This window comes from Diabrotica undecimpunctata, chromosome 9, assembly GCF_040954645.1.
Source record: "Diabrotica undecimpunctata isolate CICGRU chromosome 9, icDiaUnde3, whole genome shotgun sequence".
NCBI classification, from domain to species: domain Eukaryota; kingdom Metazoa; phylum Arthropoda; class Insecta; order Coleoptera; family Chrysomelidae; genus Diabrotica; species Diabrotica undecimpunctata.
This window is the reverse complement of record NC_092811.1, coordinates 100,782,803-100,798,800: the sequence shown is the minus strand read 5'-3', so window position 1 is coordinate 100,798,800 and position 15,998 is coordinate 100,782,803. Positions and strand designations below refer to the sequence as shown.

At 35.1% G+C, this 15,998-nt stretch overlaps 1 protein-coding gene across 1 annotated transcript in view; it reads right to left on the bottom strand.

The window, feature by feature from the left end:
- Positions 1-15,998, bottom strand: part of LOC140450324 (uncharacterized) — a 205,740-nt gene that overhangs the window by 71,480 nt on the left and 118,262 nt on the right. The window contains exons 3-4 of the mRNA XM_072543901.1: positions 953-1,123; positions 436-816 (exon numbers count right to left, since the gene is read on the bottom strand). Of these exons, the coding sequence (XP_072400002.1) occupies positions 436-816; positions 953-1,123 (552 nt within the window). The remainder of the gene's footprint in view (positions 1-435; positions 817-952; positions 1,124-15,998) is intronic.

The following is a 15,998-nucleotide window of genomic DNA, read 5'->3' as shown; positions in this document are numbered from 1 at the left end:
TGTGTAAATATTTTTAAATTCAGCTGATAACGGTATAAAACCAGCTTTTAGACACACCTCAACTTTGAAAATAATTTTCTAAAATATTTTTGACTATTTAAAAATGATAAAGTTTTGTAAACATGTGAATGTAGTGTATGTAAATAGTTTTGCAACTATTGAAGCTTTCCTAGACAATGATAAAGACCGGCTTTTAATCAACCGGCAAATCGAAAATAAAAGTACGATCTTGTCCAGAGTCGCTACCTTGCGGTAGACACTTATCTATAATAAATATTAATGACTCTTAGATTTCTGGTAGGACTTTACCGTTTTAACCATTCAGCCGCATGAAAAGAAAATACTGTTCCAGATAATATAGTGAATATAGGACACTATTCCTCGTACGAGATAGATATAAGCATATCCCACCATAATAATTATTTACTTAGTTACCTTTGCAAGTTTTCCAATCATCTCCTAGCTCCATACCCTGGGGACAAGTACAATAAGCTCTTCCGTGACTATTAATACATCCATGTGAACATCCCGAAAGATTCCCAGTGCACTGGTTGATATCTGCGCAGGTGTGAAGATCGTCAGCTAGTCGAGTTCCCGTCAAGTTCGAACAAGAACATCTGTACGAACCCGGAAGATTGTGACAGGTATCTTGGCATGGCCCGTGGCCGTTTCTAACGTGACATTCATTTATGTCTTCGCAAGAAATGCCGTCGTAGGATATTTGATAACCCTTTGGACAATCACAGGAAAAAGAGCCTATGTTGTTCACACAGAAGTGTTGGCATCCTCCGTTTTGAATGTCACATTCATTGATATCTAAAAAATATTTATACTTAGTATTGATTAAGAATTTTGATGAACAGATGTTGTAAAAATAAGATGTTCATAAAATTTCTGTACATATGTGTATAAACACATATTATAACTGCGATCTTCAAAAATAAATATTTACCTTCACAAATATTTCCTTTCTTTCTAAATCCTTGAGGACAACCACATGTAGCTTCTCCGTTTAACAAATAACAAAGGTGTGAACATTTCTTCTTGTCTTCTATGGAACACTCACCAAAATATATTGGAAAACCAGGATCGATATTGCCAACAACTGCTCGTTTCATGTTTTCTATAAAAAATAAATAAAATTTAGAATTATTTTATTTCTTTTATATCATATATAAGATATAATTAATGATACACCAATTATAAAATAAAGGGCTGAATTAAGCAAGAGAAAGCACAAAGAATATAAAAAAGCTCATTATGACAGTAGTATAAATATTTTTTTTTTAAATATAATGAAACCACTGGTAGTATGGCTTTACAATGTTTCGGGCGTTAGTTAAGCGAACGGTATTTTTATTTTTTTTAATTAACGTGCATGTGATATCTATGGTCATTAGCATGAATTAAGGTTTATAATTTACAGTGTACATTGTATATAATATAATTATATACCAGTAAATTACAAATAATATAGTTTAAAAAACAATTAACATTTTTATTTTGTGTAACGTTTCGTGACATCACGTTCGTTTAACAGTTGATTTTTCTCCAAGAATTTGATCGCCTTGTTAATTTGGTCGATGCAGTTTAGGACTTCTTTAAAAATAGTACTAACATAATGCTGTTGGCGTATTTTGGCATAAAAAAGACATTTGATACGTATTCGCTCCGTGCGTGACTGACGCGACATCTACCGCCTTCATCTGACAGTTTTGGACCTCCCAATTTGAGGTTAAACATATGTTAAATAGATACGAAATTGACAAGTATTAATAATTAGTTTTTTAATTACATTTTTTCAGTTTATGTACAAAATAAATTTAGATTAAATTTAAATAAAAATAATATTTTTTCTAAAAGCTATGCCCAGAAAATAATGCAAAAAATAAATCAATATATATATATTTTTAATCTTTGCCTATAACTTTTTTGTATTGCAGTCACATTACTTCATGCAAAAAAATCTGGCATCTTTTACCTTTTGAAAAGTTGTGATAGATTTTTTTCAAATTTCCACATTTGGATAAATAGGGATATTTTTAGAAAATTTGATGGATAGTGTACTCAGAATTAATTTACATTACTTGGTTTGCGAGAAAATTAAACAAAAAATTTTTTTAAGAAACTTTTTAACCTAATAATTTCTAGCTAGTTTTTCATTTCCACGTTTCGGTTAGATGGAACTATCATCAAGTTTTTTATTTCCTGTGAGCCTCATATTGGATTTTGTATGGCATCAATTAATTTTTAGATCTCTAATGATAACGAATGTCCAATACGCGTGGGAAAAACTTACAGGTTATTGAGAAAAATCAAAGACAATAAACATTTTTTCTTGACATAACCTTAAAACTTTTCTCTTGAAGGAATGGCTATACCTATTTTCACAAAAAAGTCATGGACAAAAATTTAAAAAAAAATAAATATTGTAATTTTTTACGTTTTTTGAACAAGTTTTAGAAAAAAGTAATATTTTGGGTTGAAAAAATTAATATTTAGGGCTGCAAAAAATTTTGCTTTTAATAAATACAAAGTAACCACACATGTTGCAAAGATCATGCAAAAAATCAACACCATAAGATGGCTAGCGAGACAGCGGAAGCTTTTTTAACAGCGAAACCAGTTAACATTCAGATCAACGAGTTTGCGAGCAAAACAATAGAAACTAACAGAAAAGCCTTATGTTCAGTTATCTCATGTATCGTCTCAGGCACTCATGATTTACCTCTCCGTGGGAAAGAATCGAGTGAGGGTGTTTTCCAAGACTTGTGTAATTTTCGAATTGATGCCGAAGACAAAATTTTGCAGGCGCATTTTGAACATGGCGCTAAGAATGCCTCATACAAGTCCTATAAAAGAGCCTCTACCTTCCCAAGTCTATTACGCCAGTCAGTTCTATCCATTGCCAACTGTTGCCAGTTTGCTGCGCCTATTTGTCTACCATCCTCATCTACACTATCCCTCCATCTGAGTTTTGGTCTACCCCTTTTTCTACTTCCCACAGGTTGTGACATAAGGATTCTTCTAGGAGGGTTGTTCTGCTGTGATCTTGCCAGATGTCCTGCCCATCTTAGTCTTCCTATTTTTATTAAGGATACTACGTCTTTACCACCAAATATATGTTTATATCTGTGATATATCTCGTAGTTGTACCTCCTTCTCCAAACACCATTTTCACAGATGCCACCAAATATTCTTCTCAGGATCCTTCGTTCAAATATAAGCAGGAGATTTTCATCTGCCTTGGAAATGGTCCATGCCTCCGACCCATATATCAACACTGGTTGTATAAGGGTTTTGTATATGGTTATTTTTGTTTTTTGGCTTAAGTTTCTGCTTCTCATATGTCTACTCAATCCAAAATAGCATTTGTTTGCTAGGATTATTTTTCGCTTGATTTCTTCCGTCATGACGTTCTCCTTGGTGATCAGGGAGCCTAAGTATGTGAATTTGTCCACCACTTCAAAGGTATAATTATCAACCGTGAATTGGTGGCCGATGTTTCTGGCTCTATTGTTGGGTGTTGATGCCATTATCTTAGTTTTATTTTCATTTACTTGTAGGCCCATATTTTTTGAGGCGTGTGACAAGGTGGTATACATTTCTTCTAGCTTGCGTGTTGTGCGGGCAACTAGATCAACATCATCTGCATATGCCAAAATTTGGGATGATTTATTAAAAATGTTTCCTCTGCTGTCTATTTGGGCATCCCTGACCGCCTTTTCCAAAGCTATGTTGAAAAGGAGACACGCCAGCGCATCTCCCTGTCGCAGCCCAACATGCGTTTCAAATGCCTGTGATTGTTCGCCCTGTATTTCGACTTTGCAAACAACTTTACGCATTGTAGCCTTAACCAATCTTATCAGTTTATCGGGGATGTGGAATTCATCCATGGCTTCATACAATTTATTTCTTAGGACACTATCATAGGCCGATTTAAAATCTACGAAAAGATGGTATGTGTCGATATTACATTCATTGGTTTTTTCCAGTATTTGCCTTAGCACAAAGATCTGGTCTGTTGTTGATCGACCAGGCCTAAAACCACTTTGATATTCGCCAAGAAGCTCCTCTGAATATTCACTCAGGCGACCATATAAAATACTCGAAAATATTTTGTATGCTGTATTAAGGAGGGTTATTCCCCTATAGTTTCTACATTCTAATTCATCGCCCTCTTTGTGTAGCGGGCAAACGATCCCAATACACCACTCTTCTGGGATTTGTTCCTCATTCCAGGCTCTCAGTATGATTTTATATATATGATTAGTCAGAGTAGCACCTCCATATTTCATAAGTTCCGCGGGTATACCATCACTTCCTGGAGATTTATTATTTTTTAGGTGTTTTATTGCATCCCGTACTTCCTGAATTGATGGAGGCTCCAATGGTGTATTGTTGTTTGCTCCTGGGGGTGGTTGATTTGGATCTTCTACTTCGATAGTAAGCAGTTCTTTATAGTGTTCCACCCACCTTTTCAATACTTCTTCTTTTGTATTGAGTATATGCCCCTCCTTATCCTTACATAGTCCGATCCTTGGTTTAAATTCTTTTCTTGCTTTATTTAGATTTTTATAGAATTTTCTTGTTTGATTTTCCTTTTTTAATTCCTCAAGTTCTTCCAATATTCTATTTTCATAAGTTTGCTCAGTTAGGATACAAAATGAAATAATTGACATTATTACTGAGTCTTCTGCATCCCAAGCATTTTTTTTAAAATTGATTTAAATTGCCTTAAATTAGAACTGAGACAATCCTTAAACCATTATAAAATAGATGAAATAGATGGAGAGCTAGAAGTATGGGTAGAACATTGGAATAAAAAACGCCTTAATAATAAGTTACACAACTTTAACACCCTTGAAATTTTTGAACTGGTTCGAGCGTCCACTACTTTTTATCCGTTAACAAAAAAATTGCTGGAAATTCTCGTAACCTTGCCTTGCACTACGTATACAGTTGAGAGATCGTTCAGCATTCTTCGAAGAATAAAAACATGGTTGCGGAGTACAATGGTCGATGATCGCCTTAATGGGTTAGCTCTAATGAGCATTCATCGGAAACAAATATTACCGAAAAAGGAAGAGTTTGTAGAGCAGTAGGGAAAGTTTTACAAGAATTTACAATTGATCCGCGTAAATTGTTGTTTAAATAATAGTGTTTAGGAACAGACAATTTATCTTGCTTCACAAACCGAAGGCTTTTCCAGCAGGAAGTAAACTTGTTAAATTTTCATCACGTATTTGTAAAAAGCATTAAAAACGTTTTTCTTTCTTTCTTTCTTTCTCCCCTTCCTTTTACCCTAATAGGGTGTCGGATTTGGGCTAGCTATTTTAATTTCCATTTACCCACCTCTTCCATTCTTTTCTGTTTCCTGCCATTATTTTCAGTTCCTCGAGTGATTTTTGTTTAAGTTTTCCCGCCTCTACTACTTGCTGTATCCATTTTTTTCTTGGTCTGCCTCTTTTTCTTTTTCCGATGTTTTTTGCTTCATAAATTTTTCTTGTTATTCTATTGGATTGCATCCTCATCATATGCCCATACCAGTTCATTTGTCTCTTTGCTATTTTGTTCATTATCGGTTCCTGGTTTTCCATTCTCCTAATAGTCTCGTTGCTTAATCTATTCCATTTTGTCTTTCCAACTATCCTTCTTAGATGTCTCATCTCCATTGCGTTTATCCTGCTCTTATGTTTTTCCAGAATTGTCCAGTTTTCACTTGCATAGAGCACAGTCGGTATCACTATTGTGTTATATATTTTTATTCTTGTTTCTCGTGCAAGTTCTCTTTTTCCCATTATTGGGGCTAACGCATAATATAACTTGTTTAATTTCTTTGCTCTATTTGTTATTTCCCAGTCTATTTTTCCATCATTAGTTATTATACTTCCCAGGTATTCGTAAGTTGTTACTATTTCCAATTCTGAGTTTTTACATTTTATCTTTATTTGATTATCTTCCTTATCTCCTTTGCGGCTGATTATCATTATCTTACTTTTTTCCTCGTTTATCTCCATTTTATGTTCTTCTATTTGTTCTACCCATATATCCATTAGTTTCTGCATTTTATTCTCGGAATCTGCTATTAGTACTATGTCGTCTGCATACATTAAGGACTCTATTGTTACCGGTTGTAATCTGCGGTAACCTATTATTGTCTGTAGTTGATTAGTTCTGACTCTAGTGTTTCTTATCAATTCGTTCATTACTATTATGAATAGCAAAGGGCTGAGACTATCTCCTTGTTTAATACCTCTCTTCCAATTAAATGTTTCCGATCTTTCCCCTGTTATTTGTACCCTTCCTTTTACCTCTTTGTAAGTACTTTCTATAATTTTTATCAATGCATTAGGTACGTTAATTTTCCTCAAGCATTTCCCTATAATATGTCTTTCTATCGTGTCAAATGCTGCTCTTAGGTCTATGAATGCTAATACTAGTTTTTTCCCCGTATCTATGCTTCTTTCTATTAGGTTTCTAATGATATATATGTTGTCATTTGTCTGTCTTCCCGGTCTAAATGCCATTTGTTCGTCTCCCAATACCATTTCTACTTCTTGTCTTAGTCTCTTCTCTATTATTTTCGTATATATTTTAAAGCACACCGATGACAGGCATATTGCCCTATAGTTGTCGCAGTTTACTTGTTCTCCTTTTTTGTATATTGGCACGATGATATTGTTCTGCCAGTCTTTAGGGATTGTTTGTTTTTCCCACGCCTCTTTATATATTTTCCATAGCCAGTTTATTCCTTCTTCTCCCATGTATTTTACCATTTTCGGTTCAATTTCATCATCTCCACCTGCCTTGCCTATTTTTATATTTGATAATCCTTCTATTACTTCTTCTCTACTTATTTGCTCTGGCTCTGTGTTTTCTTCGCCTTCATTGATTATATTGTCTTCCTTTATCACTTCGGTATCAAATTTTTTCTCATAATATTCTTTCCATACCCTAGCTATTTGTTCTGGGCTTATTTGTATTTGGTTTGAAGTATCTCTTACTGCGTTTATTTCCTTTCGTTTTCCCTGCCTTATGTGTCGTATTGTCGTCCAAAAGTTTCTATTATTTGTTATATATTCTTCCTGAAGTTCTTCTCCAAATTCTTTCCATGTTTTTGTTTTTGCTTGTGTGACTGTCTTTTTTGCCAATCGTCTCTGCCTATAGTATTTTTCTTTATCTTCTTCTAATCCCGTTTCGAGGTATTTTTTCCATGCTATTTTCTTCTTTTTTATTTCTGTCTTCACTTCTTTATTCCACCACCTTGTCCTTTTTAACTGTTTATTATATTTTTTGATTCCACACACTTCAGTTGCTGTTGTCTTTAATACTTCACTGTATGTATTCCATCTTTCTTCCATTGTCCATGTTTCTTTTTGGCGCTCTATTTGTCTCAGTCTTTTGTTAGTTTCCTCCGTGTAAAATTCTCGCACACTTTTTATCTTTAGTTTGTTTACATTTACTTTCTTGTACTCTTTTCTTTCCACTTCCTCCATTTTTTCATCCTCCAGTTTTGCAGTGACCATCCTGTGTTGTGTAGACAGTTCGGGTTCCTTTTCCGTTAAGATGTTTTTTATATTTTGTTCTAGGTTTCTCGTATAGACTATATAGTCGATTAAGCTTTTCGCATTTCTCTCTTCAGCCACAAATGTATATTTGTCGTTAATGGTTTGTTCACTGAATGTGTTTCCTATTATCAGGTCATTGGTTTGGCAGAATTCCAGCATTTTAATTCCATTTCTATTTAATGTTTCTTCCCCATATTGTCCAATGCATCCTAATCCCCTGTTAATATCCTTACCTACTCTTGAATTCCAATCGCCTAAGATTACTATTTTTTCTCTTGTCTCTCTTAATTTGTCTAATGCGTTTTGGAGTTCGTTGTAGAATTCTATCATTATCTCTTCTTCATTACCTTCTGTTGGTCCGTATATTTGTATTATTCCTATCTTGTCTTTTAGTTCTATTTGGGCTGTGATTATTCTAGATGATACTGCTTCGTAGTTTGTTATTCTTGATTCTATTCTTTTATTAACTATTATACCGACTCCTTCTTTTGCTCTGTGACCCTGTGGTACTCCGGAATAATATAGACTATATTTCTCATTAATGTTGATGTGTCCTTTCCCTATCTTTTTTGTCTCGCTTATTCCCATTATTTGTACGTTAATTTTTTCCATTTCTTCCGTAGCTTCTATTTCCTTGCCGGTCAGAGATGTCACATTCCATGTCGCTATTCCTATATGATTTGTCTAAAAAAAGTTTTTAAATATTTAAATTGTATTTAGTTTGCTTCATTTTGTACTAAGGCGTTGAGCTATTTTCAAAACTTTTCTGAGAGAAACCCCTTTCCCCTCTCCCATCTCACTGAAGACTCTCAATTTACGTCTATATTTATTATTGCTTATCTAACCAATTTTTTTATTTCTCAAATCTGCCCCCACCCTAGTTTTGTTCCTGCGGACGCCTATGTGCAGTTATATCATTATTTGTCAATTTATTTATTAATATAGGCCCAAACACAAAATAAAAATATACACAAGACCTATAATCCAGCCGTCAGAGACGAAAATGCCACTGAACCTCTAAAAATCATTCAAACAAACTGAATTTTGCCGAGAATGTCAATTTTAGGACGCCAAAAAAGATGTAAGAAAGTTTACCACTTTTACCCCCGGGCTTCCCCCTAAAAAGGGGGGTAAAACGCAAAAAATTGATTTACCAATAATCCGTCGACGATGGACGATACTACATGTGAAATTTTGAAACCGTCAAACTTAAATTTTTCTTGGGCGTACAAATCCTGAGCGGGGTATTTGAAAATGTGTCAATGTTACCCGGTTTTACCTTATTGAATATTATTATACCCACAAAATGTTATTGTTTTATTAAAATAGAGTATACTGAGAAAAATTGTAGAAACAAATTGTTTGCAATGTTATTATTTATAAAGACACAGCGTGTCAAATCGGGCATTGTTTTAAAATAAAATCGGTCATAAAATCTCATAAAACATTCTAACGAATAAAGCAGAGGAATACTGAGACACTTCAAGCTTCTTTTAAATACTTTTGTAAAATAAGTTTTTTGAACTGTTTTTTAAGGTAATAAAAAAAGAAAGCATTTTATACTATTTTTAATAACCAATTAATCACAACTTTTTTGTTTTTGATAAATTAATGAAATGTATCCACCACGTGTGGCCTGTCTTAAAATCTGTAAATAGATCACCATGAGGAAATAGCAGATTGCATGTCAATTACTGTTTTTTTCCGTTCCACTAACCACACCTTCTTTTTATATTTGTGCTTACTAATAATGTCTAAAATAGATATTAGGTACTATTAATAATTTTCTTTAATCGGATATTACTAATACCGCTAGTTTAGTTTTTTATTTAAAGTGCCTATAAGTGATGCCTACTTATTTGCAGGAAATGTGTTATAAAATATTGTGTTTTAGTTAATTTCTTTTTCATACTTTAAATATTGCTATAATTATATATTATATATTATTTCGTTGTCTTTATCATTTAATTAATATTTTTATGTAATTATCGGTAAGGTTCGTAACGGGAGACTATTGTGTGGCTATCTCGAAGACAGACAAAACACGATAGTGGTAGGACCACAGAACCTACTTACTTCCATGGTCTAGACAGACTCTCTACATTCCTGGACATAGCTATTTTACAAAACGTGGGTCAACAACACAAAATATACTCAATGAACAAAGGTGAATCAAATTACAACCCAATTATATTGACCCTGGGAGCAGTAGAAACAAACTGTTTTTAAACCAACATAAAAAAACGGACAAGTTGGCCAAACTACAAAAGAATAGTACGCGCATCTATCGGTACAATAACAACAATAAACACAAAACAAGAACTAAAGGAATGTATTCTAAACCTAGAAAAAACGATACAAAATGCTATCGAGGCCAGCACCACAGAAGAAGAAACACCAACAGGGGAAGATTCAGAGAAATCAGCAACGAGTTGAAAGAACTAATAAAGAAAAAAACAGGAAAAGAAGAAGGGCCAACAGAACAAGAAACCAAGAGAACAAAATAATTGCTATTGAGCTAAATAGAGAAGTCAAAAAACAATTAGAAGAACATCGAAACGAAAATTGGGACAACTATATCCAGCAACTAAACCCAAATAAATCTGCGTTCTGGAAGCTATCTAAAATACCAAGAAAAGATAAAAAACCAATTCCACCCTTACATGGAGAAAATGGAATTGTGTACGCAGCAGAAGTTATGAAAAACATGGTAGAAAGAGGATGTAGGAAAAACTATCATCCCGATGAAGATCTTGACTTCACAGAAGAAGTGGAAAGAAGATATAGGGCAATAAAAAGAAGAACGGACAACATAGATATTACCCATACCTCCCATGAAGCCTGAATTATCGGCCGATAAGCTTGTTACCAGCAATAAGCAAAATTGCAGATCGGGTCATACTAGCTAGGCTAAACCAAGAATCAGAAGAAATCGGAACAATACGTGAACCACAGTTCGGATTCAGATCCGAACGCTCACGTGAACTTCACTGCGTCTAGCAGAATATATCACAAAAGTGTTCCATGAAAAGAAATAACCAGCAGCGCCTTTCTAGATGTCAGTATAGCATTCGACAAAGTCTGGCACGAAGGCCTGCTGTCTAAAATGAACCAATATGGTTATAGTGAGGCGATGACATATCTTCTCTCGTCATACGTAGCCGACAGAAGGTTCAAAGTTCGAATAGGGCCAACCTTATTCAAAGCTAAAGCCATGGAGGCTGGTGTGCCACAGGGAGTGGTGTTGTGGCCGTATCTATACACCATATACACAGCAGACACCGCAACCGAACCCAGATCGTTGCTAAGTCTATACGCAGACGATACAGTGATAGCTGTTAGCAATACCAACCCAGATCTAACAACAATACACCTACAAAGGGCACTTAACGAATTACAAGTTTAGTGTATACAGTGGAAGATAGCTGTCAATCCTAACAAAACACAGGTCATCATGTACCAAAAAAGAAGAGGCGGATCAAATAGGGTTCTATTTCAATTCGAGACGCAAATTGAATGGTCAAATCAAGCCAAATATCTAGACGTAATGTTGGACAAAAAGCTGACCTTCACACAACACGTGAAACGAACAGTCCAGAAAGCTAAAATAATTACAAGTCATCTCTCATCATTAACCCTTTCGCTACGGGCAAAGTATCGGTTGCGCGTTGCTCATATACGGCGCCGGGAAAATTTTGCACTTCGCGATCGAGACGGCCACTCAGTAGTGTACATTCTTTATATTGAAGTGGTTGAATCGTTTTTCGTTTGTCGGCAGTTTGTTTATATTTGTTTTATCGGGTAGTGGAATTTTTTTTTTCGTAAAACTTAAAAAAAAAAACGGTATTCAGAAAGTACGGCACTAGGGTGGGTGATGTGCTGCCGTGTATGTACGGCATCAGTATGGTGTATTTGTGGATCGTTACGCACATGAACGATACTAGTAAGCAATGGACAATGTAGAACGTACTATTACGATTATAGCTCTTCAAAGATGTAAATACTAAAAAATATACGGTGACAGAACCTGAACGATGGAGATTAACTTGCATAATAGTGCGGCGCTCGCTCATCAAAGCTGCAAATGAAAATCGTACTTTTACGGCAACAGTATCGAAAGGGTTAATAGGCCGGAAGAGTAAACTGAGATTTAAAACAAAGATAAGGATGGCAAACTATATAATTTTACCAACACTAACATACACCTCGGCCGCATGGAGACACACTTGCAAATCGAACAGAAACAAAATACAAATAGTCCAGAACCATATAATCAGAGAGGCTTTGAATATACCTAAGTACATTCCATTACGGTACGTATTTAGGGACTCGTGTTTAGGGTACGTATTAGATAGGTACAATGAATGAAAAAGCACAGGTGATTTTTAACGATCTCAGGCACCATCCTAGTAGACCAAAGGACCAAAAACCAAAGGGCAGTACATAGATGCCCCAGACAGCAGCCAGCTGGATATAGAGAAGACCTAGAAGAACAGTGAAGAAATGATAGCCATGCAATAGTCGAATAAACGCAGTAACAGAAGGCCCAAACAAATACCCTATCCTTATATTTTATTTCTTTTATTTAGTTATTTTTATTTTCAATACTTATAACCTTCTGTTACAAGCATGCAGCGCCAATACAATACAAAAAAGTAGAGTGAATGCTGATCAGCAGCACATGCAGAAAAACTGTTCAGCTAAAAGGCCCTTATGGTAGGTCAAAACGACTAAATTCGCGGAACTTGAGCATCGAGGTCATTTACCGACAAACGTGGGCTTAATGGCCAGACCCTTAGGGCGCTCAGCCGACGAGGAGAACAAAAATTATTTTGCCAATTAGGCGGCTGAGTGACCGAGCACACACAATCCGGGCTGGGAGTCAGCGACTTAAGTCGGTGACTCGCTGTCCTTAACACACTTTTTGGGATACAAGTTCAAAGTCATGTAAAAATTAACTTCAGTCATTCATAGGGAGAAAAGCTCTTCTAGCTACCCCTAAATCGGGTGGTTTAATCACTTAAAGTAAGACAAAGGAAGTCCCATTACTCAGAGCATCCAAAGTAACTTTCAGTACAAAGCCTCCTCATTCGTTATGTCCTACAATGGGGAAGGGTGGTTGGTTATAGCTTGGGGGTCAGATAGCTACTATTCCATTACGGAGTGTGACCGGTTTGATCTTCGGACATGTGGGTCCCACTGTTCCATTGGAACACACGTGTCATTCGGAGCTGGAGTTCTACAAAAATTGTTGTGTGTATGTCGGTAAGGTTCGTCAGCTCGGTCGGATTAGGGATGAAAGCTTTGACATAAACAGTCCGCTCTACTGAGAAAGTTAATAGCAAATTCTACCTATATTGTTCTGAGGCGATTTTCTTATGACATCTCAATACAATTAAAGTAAAGTGAGATTAATTTGCTTCTTTCGTATTTGACTAAGCATTTAATATGGGTTTTGAAGTTCAATAAACATCTATAGGAATAGGGGGATGATTTTTGTAATAATCTGCAATTTTGACCAGTTAACATACCCATCTGGTATGTTAGACCAGTCAACTGTAACTAGTGTAACTTGGTTCACATCTCTCTCTTTCTCTCTCTCTCTTTCTCTCTCTCCCTCTCCCTCTCACTACCTCTCACTCTCTCTCCCTCTACATTCATGTCGTAAAGTTAATAATAAACGAGATAATTCAATAGTTGTGCTTCCCCCTTTCTCTATGTTTCTCTTAACACGGAAAATATCGACCGCACGAAAATATATTTGTAAAAACGAAATTGTAGGAAATTGCATTTGCAATAATGTTGTCCTTACGCTTTTTATCTAAAAGTTGAAAATGGCGGATATATTAACCTTTCAGAATTAACGTGCGGACTATGAGTCGAGCTTGTCGAATTATTTGTCGATTTCTGACGATTAATTATGATTTCGGTCGTGGCTTCAAGCGAGGGAATACTCTACACAGTACAGTTGTGAGAGTTGTCTAATGCATTTAGTTCTGCTGCTATACTACGGAACGTGAGTCCGCACGTTATACAAGTTGTGACAAATCTTCTGGATATATATACATATATATATATATATATATATATATATATATATATATATATATATATATATATATATATATATATATATATATATATATATATATATATATATCTATACGCCGGTAAATTAGGCGCCACGCCTTTCTGGTAGGGATCTATGAAGGAGTATCACCGAGACGTAAGCCCTTATCTCTTGTCGTACTGTTCCACCATAGGCCGATTATATACCAGCATATTCTAGTCTAAGCCACAGATTCGTTTTAGAATTTGAAACTGCTGCGTTAGCCTTTTTATTTTTCTGTACACCAAGCCAGGGCTTGAACGCACATCCACTTAATCATTGGACAGTGAAGCGAATGAGAGTCGACCGCCTGACCCGCTTGGCTATCTAACCGACAAGCCTATTCAGCTAAGATACAATTTTAAAATATTTTATTTCTGGGGTAAATAAAAAATATTTATGTAATTTATAATTGGGAGTGATCTACTGATTATGTTTTCTGTGTATTTGATTGATATAAACTTGCAAATTTTGAAGAAATACAGGACCACGACACCGACATGGAAGAAGAAATTGGGGAGCCAATCTCAGAAGTCTTGAATGTTCCACAAAGAGCGCTTCATTGCATTGGTAAGGATGGAACAACCAAATGGAAGCAACATGTAGCAGCCCGCCGGATACAAACTCGTAGTGACAATTTAATGAAGGCAAAAATTTCTGGAGTAACTAGAGAAGTACGACATATGAAAAGCGCATCAAAGATTTGGAGTTGTTGTTTTAATGAAGAGATTTTACTATTCATTGTAGACAACACGAATATCTTTATTGAACTGTGTTCTTACAATCTCAGTAATAAATCTGCAAAATATTTTAGAACTTTTATATACAGTGATGAGTGCCTTAAGAACCGGCAAAATAACGCAAAAGATAGAAAACATAATACGTTGTGAAATAAAAAGAGATGAAAGTAGTAGAGTTGGGAAATTATCGATAGAAACCTCTAATTTACATTACATTATATTAGGACTATCGATAGTTTCCCACCTTTAGACGTTAGCTTATGAACTAGTTGACTTCAGTCATAATATTACAAGTATGACGTCGAACATTAACATTTTTTAAATTTCGCATAAAGTAAAAACTGATTGAAGGCAATAAAGCAAATGTAAATAAACAGTTTAATTAGTAGTAATTTGATAATTAATTCTGTGTTGACGAATACAGAATAAGAAGCTATGATAATTCTGTATTGAGAAGAGTGTATGCGACGTCTCAAATCATAGTTTATTATTGATCAATAGTTTAATTTTGGATAAAACAATACTCCTACTTAAACTGTTTTTACTTACATTACGTGATACGTATTACTATGACTGAAGTCAACCAGCTCATAAGCTAACGTCTAAAGGTGGGAAATTTTCGATAATTCTAATGTAATGTAAAGTAAATTATAGGTTTATATCGATAATGTCTCACCTCTACTACTTTCATCTCTTTTTATTTCACAACGTATTAGGTTTTCTATCTTTTGCGTTATTTTGCCGGTTCTTAAGGCACTCATCCCTGTATAGGTGGGGTAACGAAAAATACCCACAGAAATGTATAACATCTCTTTAGGACAAACGGCTCATCGCCAGAGATTTTTAGAATGACAATATCCCTTGCACGGTTTAAGTTTTTGCTCAGACACATCCGTTTTAATGATAAACGAACACGATTAGAGAGGAAAAATATGACAAATTGGCAGCTGCGAGAGAATTCTTCGATTCGTTTAATTCAAATTTACCTAAATATTTTTCATTATCAGTATATACAACGGTAGATGAAAAACTGGAAGCTTTTCGTGGCAATTGTGACTTTAGGTTATATATGCCCAATAAACCTAATAAATATGGCATAAAAATCTACGCATTAGTAGACGCTAAGTTTACATATACCGGAAATCTAGAGGTGTACGTTGGACAACAGCCACCGGGCCCATATAAAGTTGATACGAGCAACATTTCCCTCGTTCCTCGCATCTGCAGTACTATATCTGGTTCTCACAAAAATGTAACAATGGTCAATTTTTTGTCAATTTTTTGAACAAAGAGAGCTTCTACTTCAATTTACTGATCCTAAGTACCACCAGAAAAAAACAAGTATGTTTTTTTTTAGAGAAAAATGTATGATTGTGTCGTGTATAGCCAGAAAAAAACAAAAACGTTATTTTACTCTTAACGATGCACCACGACTATTTGCTAGACGAATTAACGGGCTAGAATTAAGGAGGAGTAGATCTAGTTGATAAAATGTGTGCCACCTATCGTCATTGTTGATTCTGCAATTAATGTAGCCGGTGTCAATTCATTTGTAATAAACAAATATAAATCTAACGA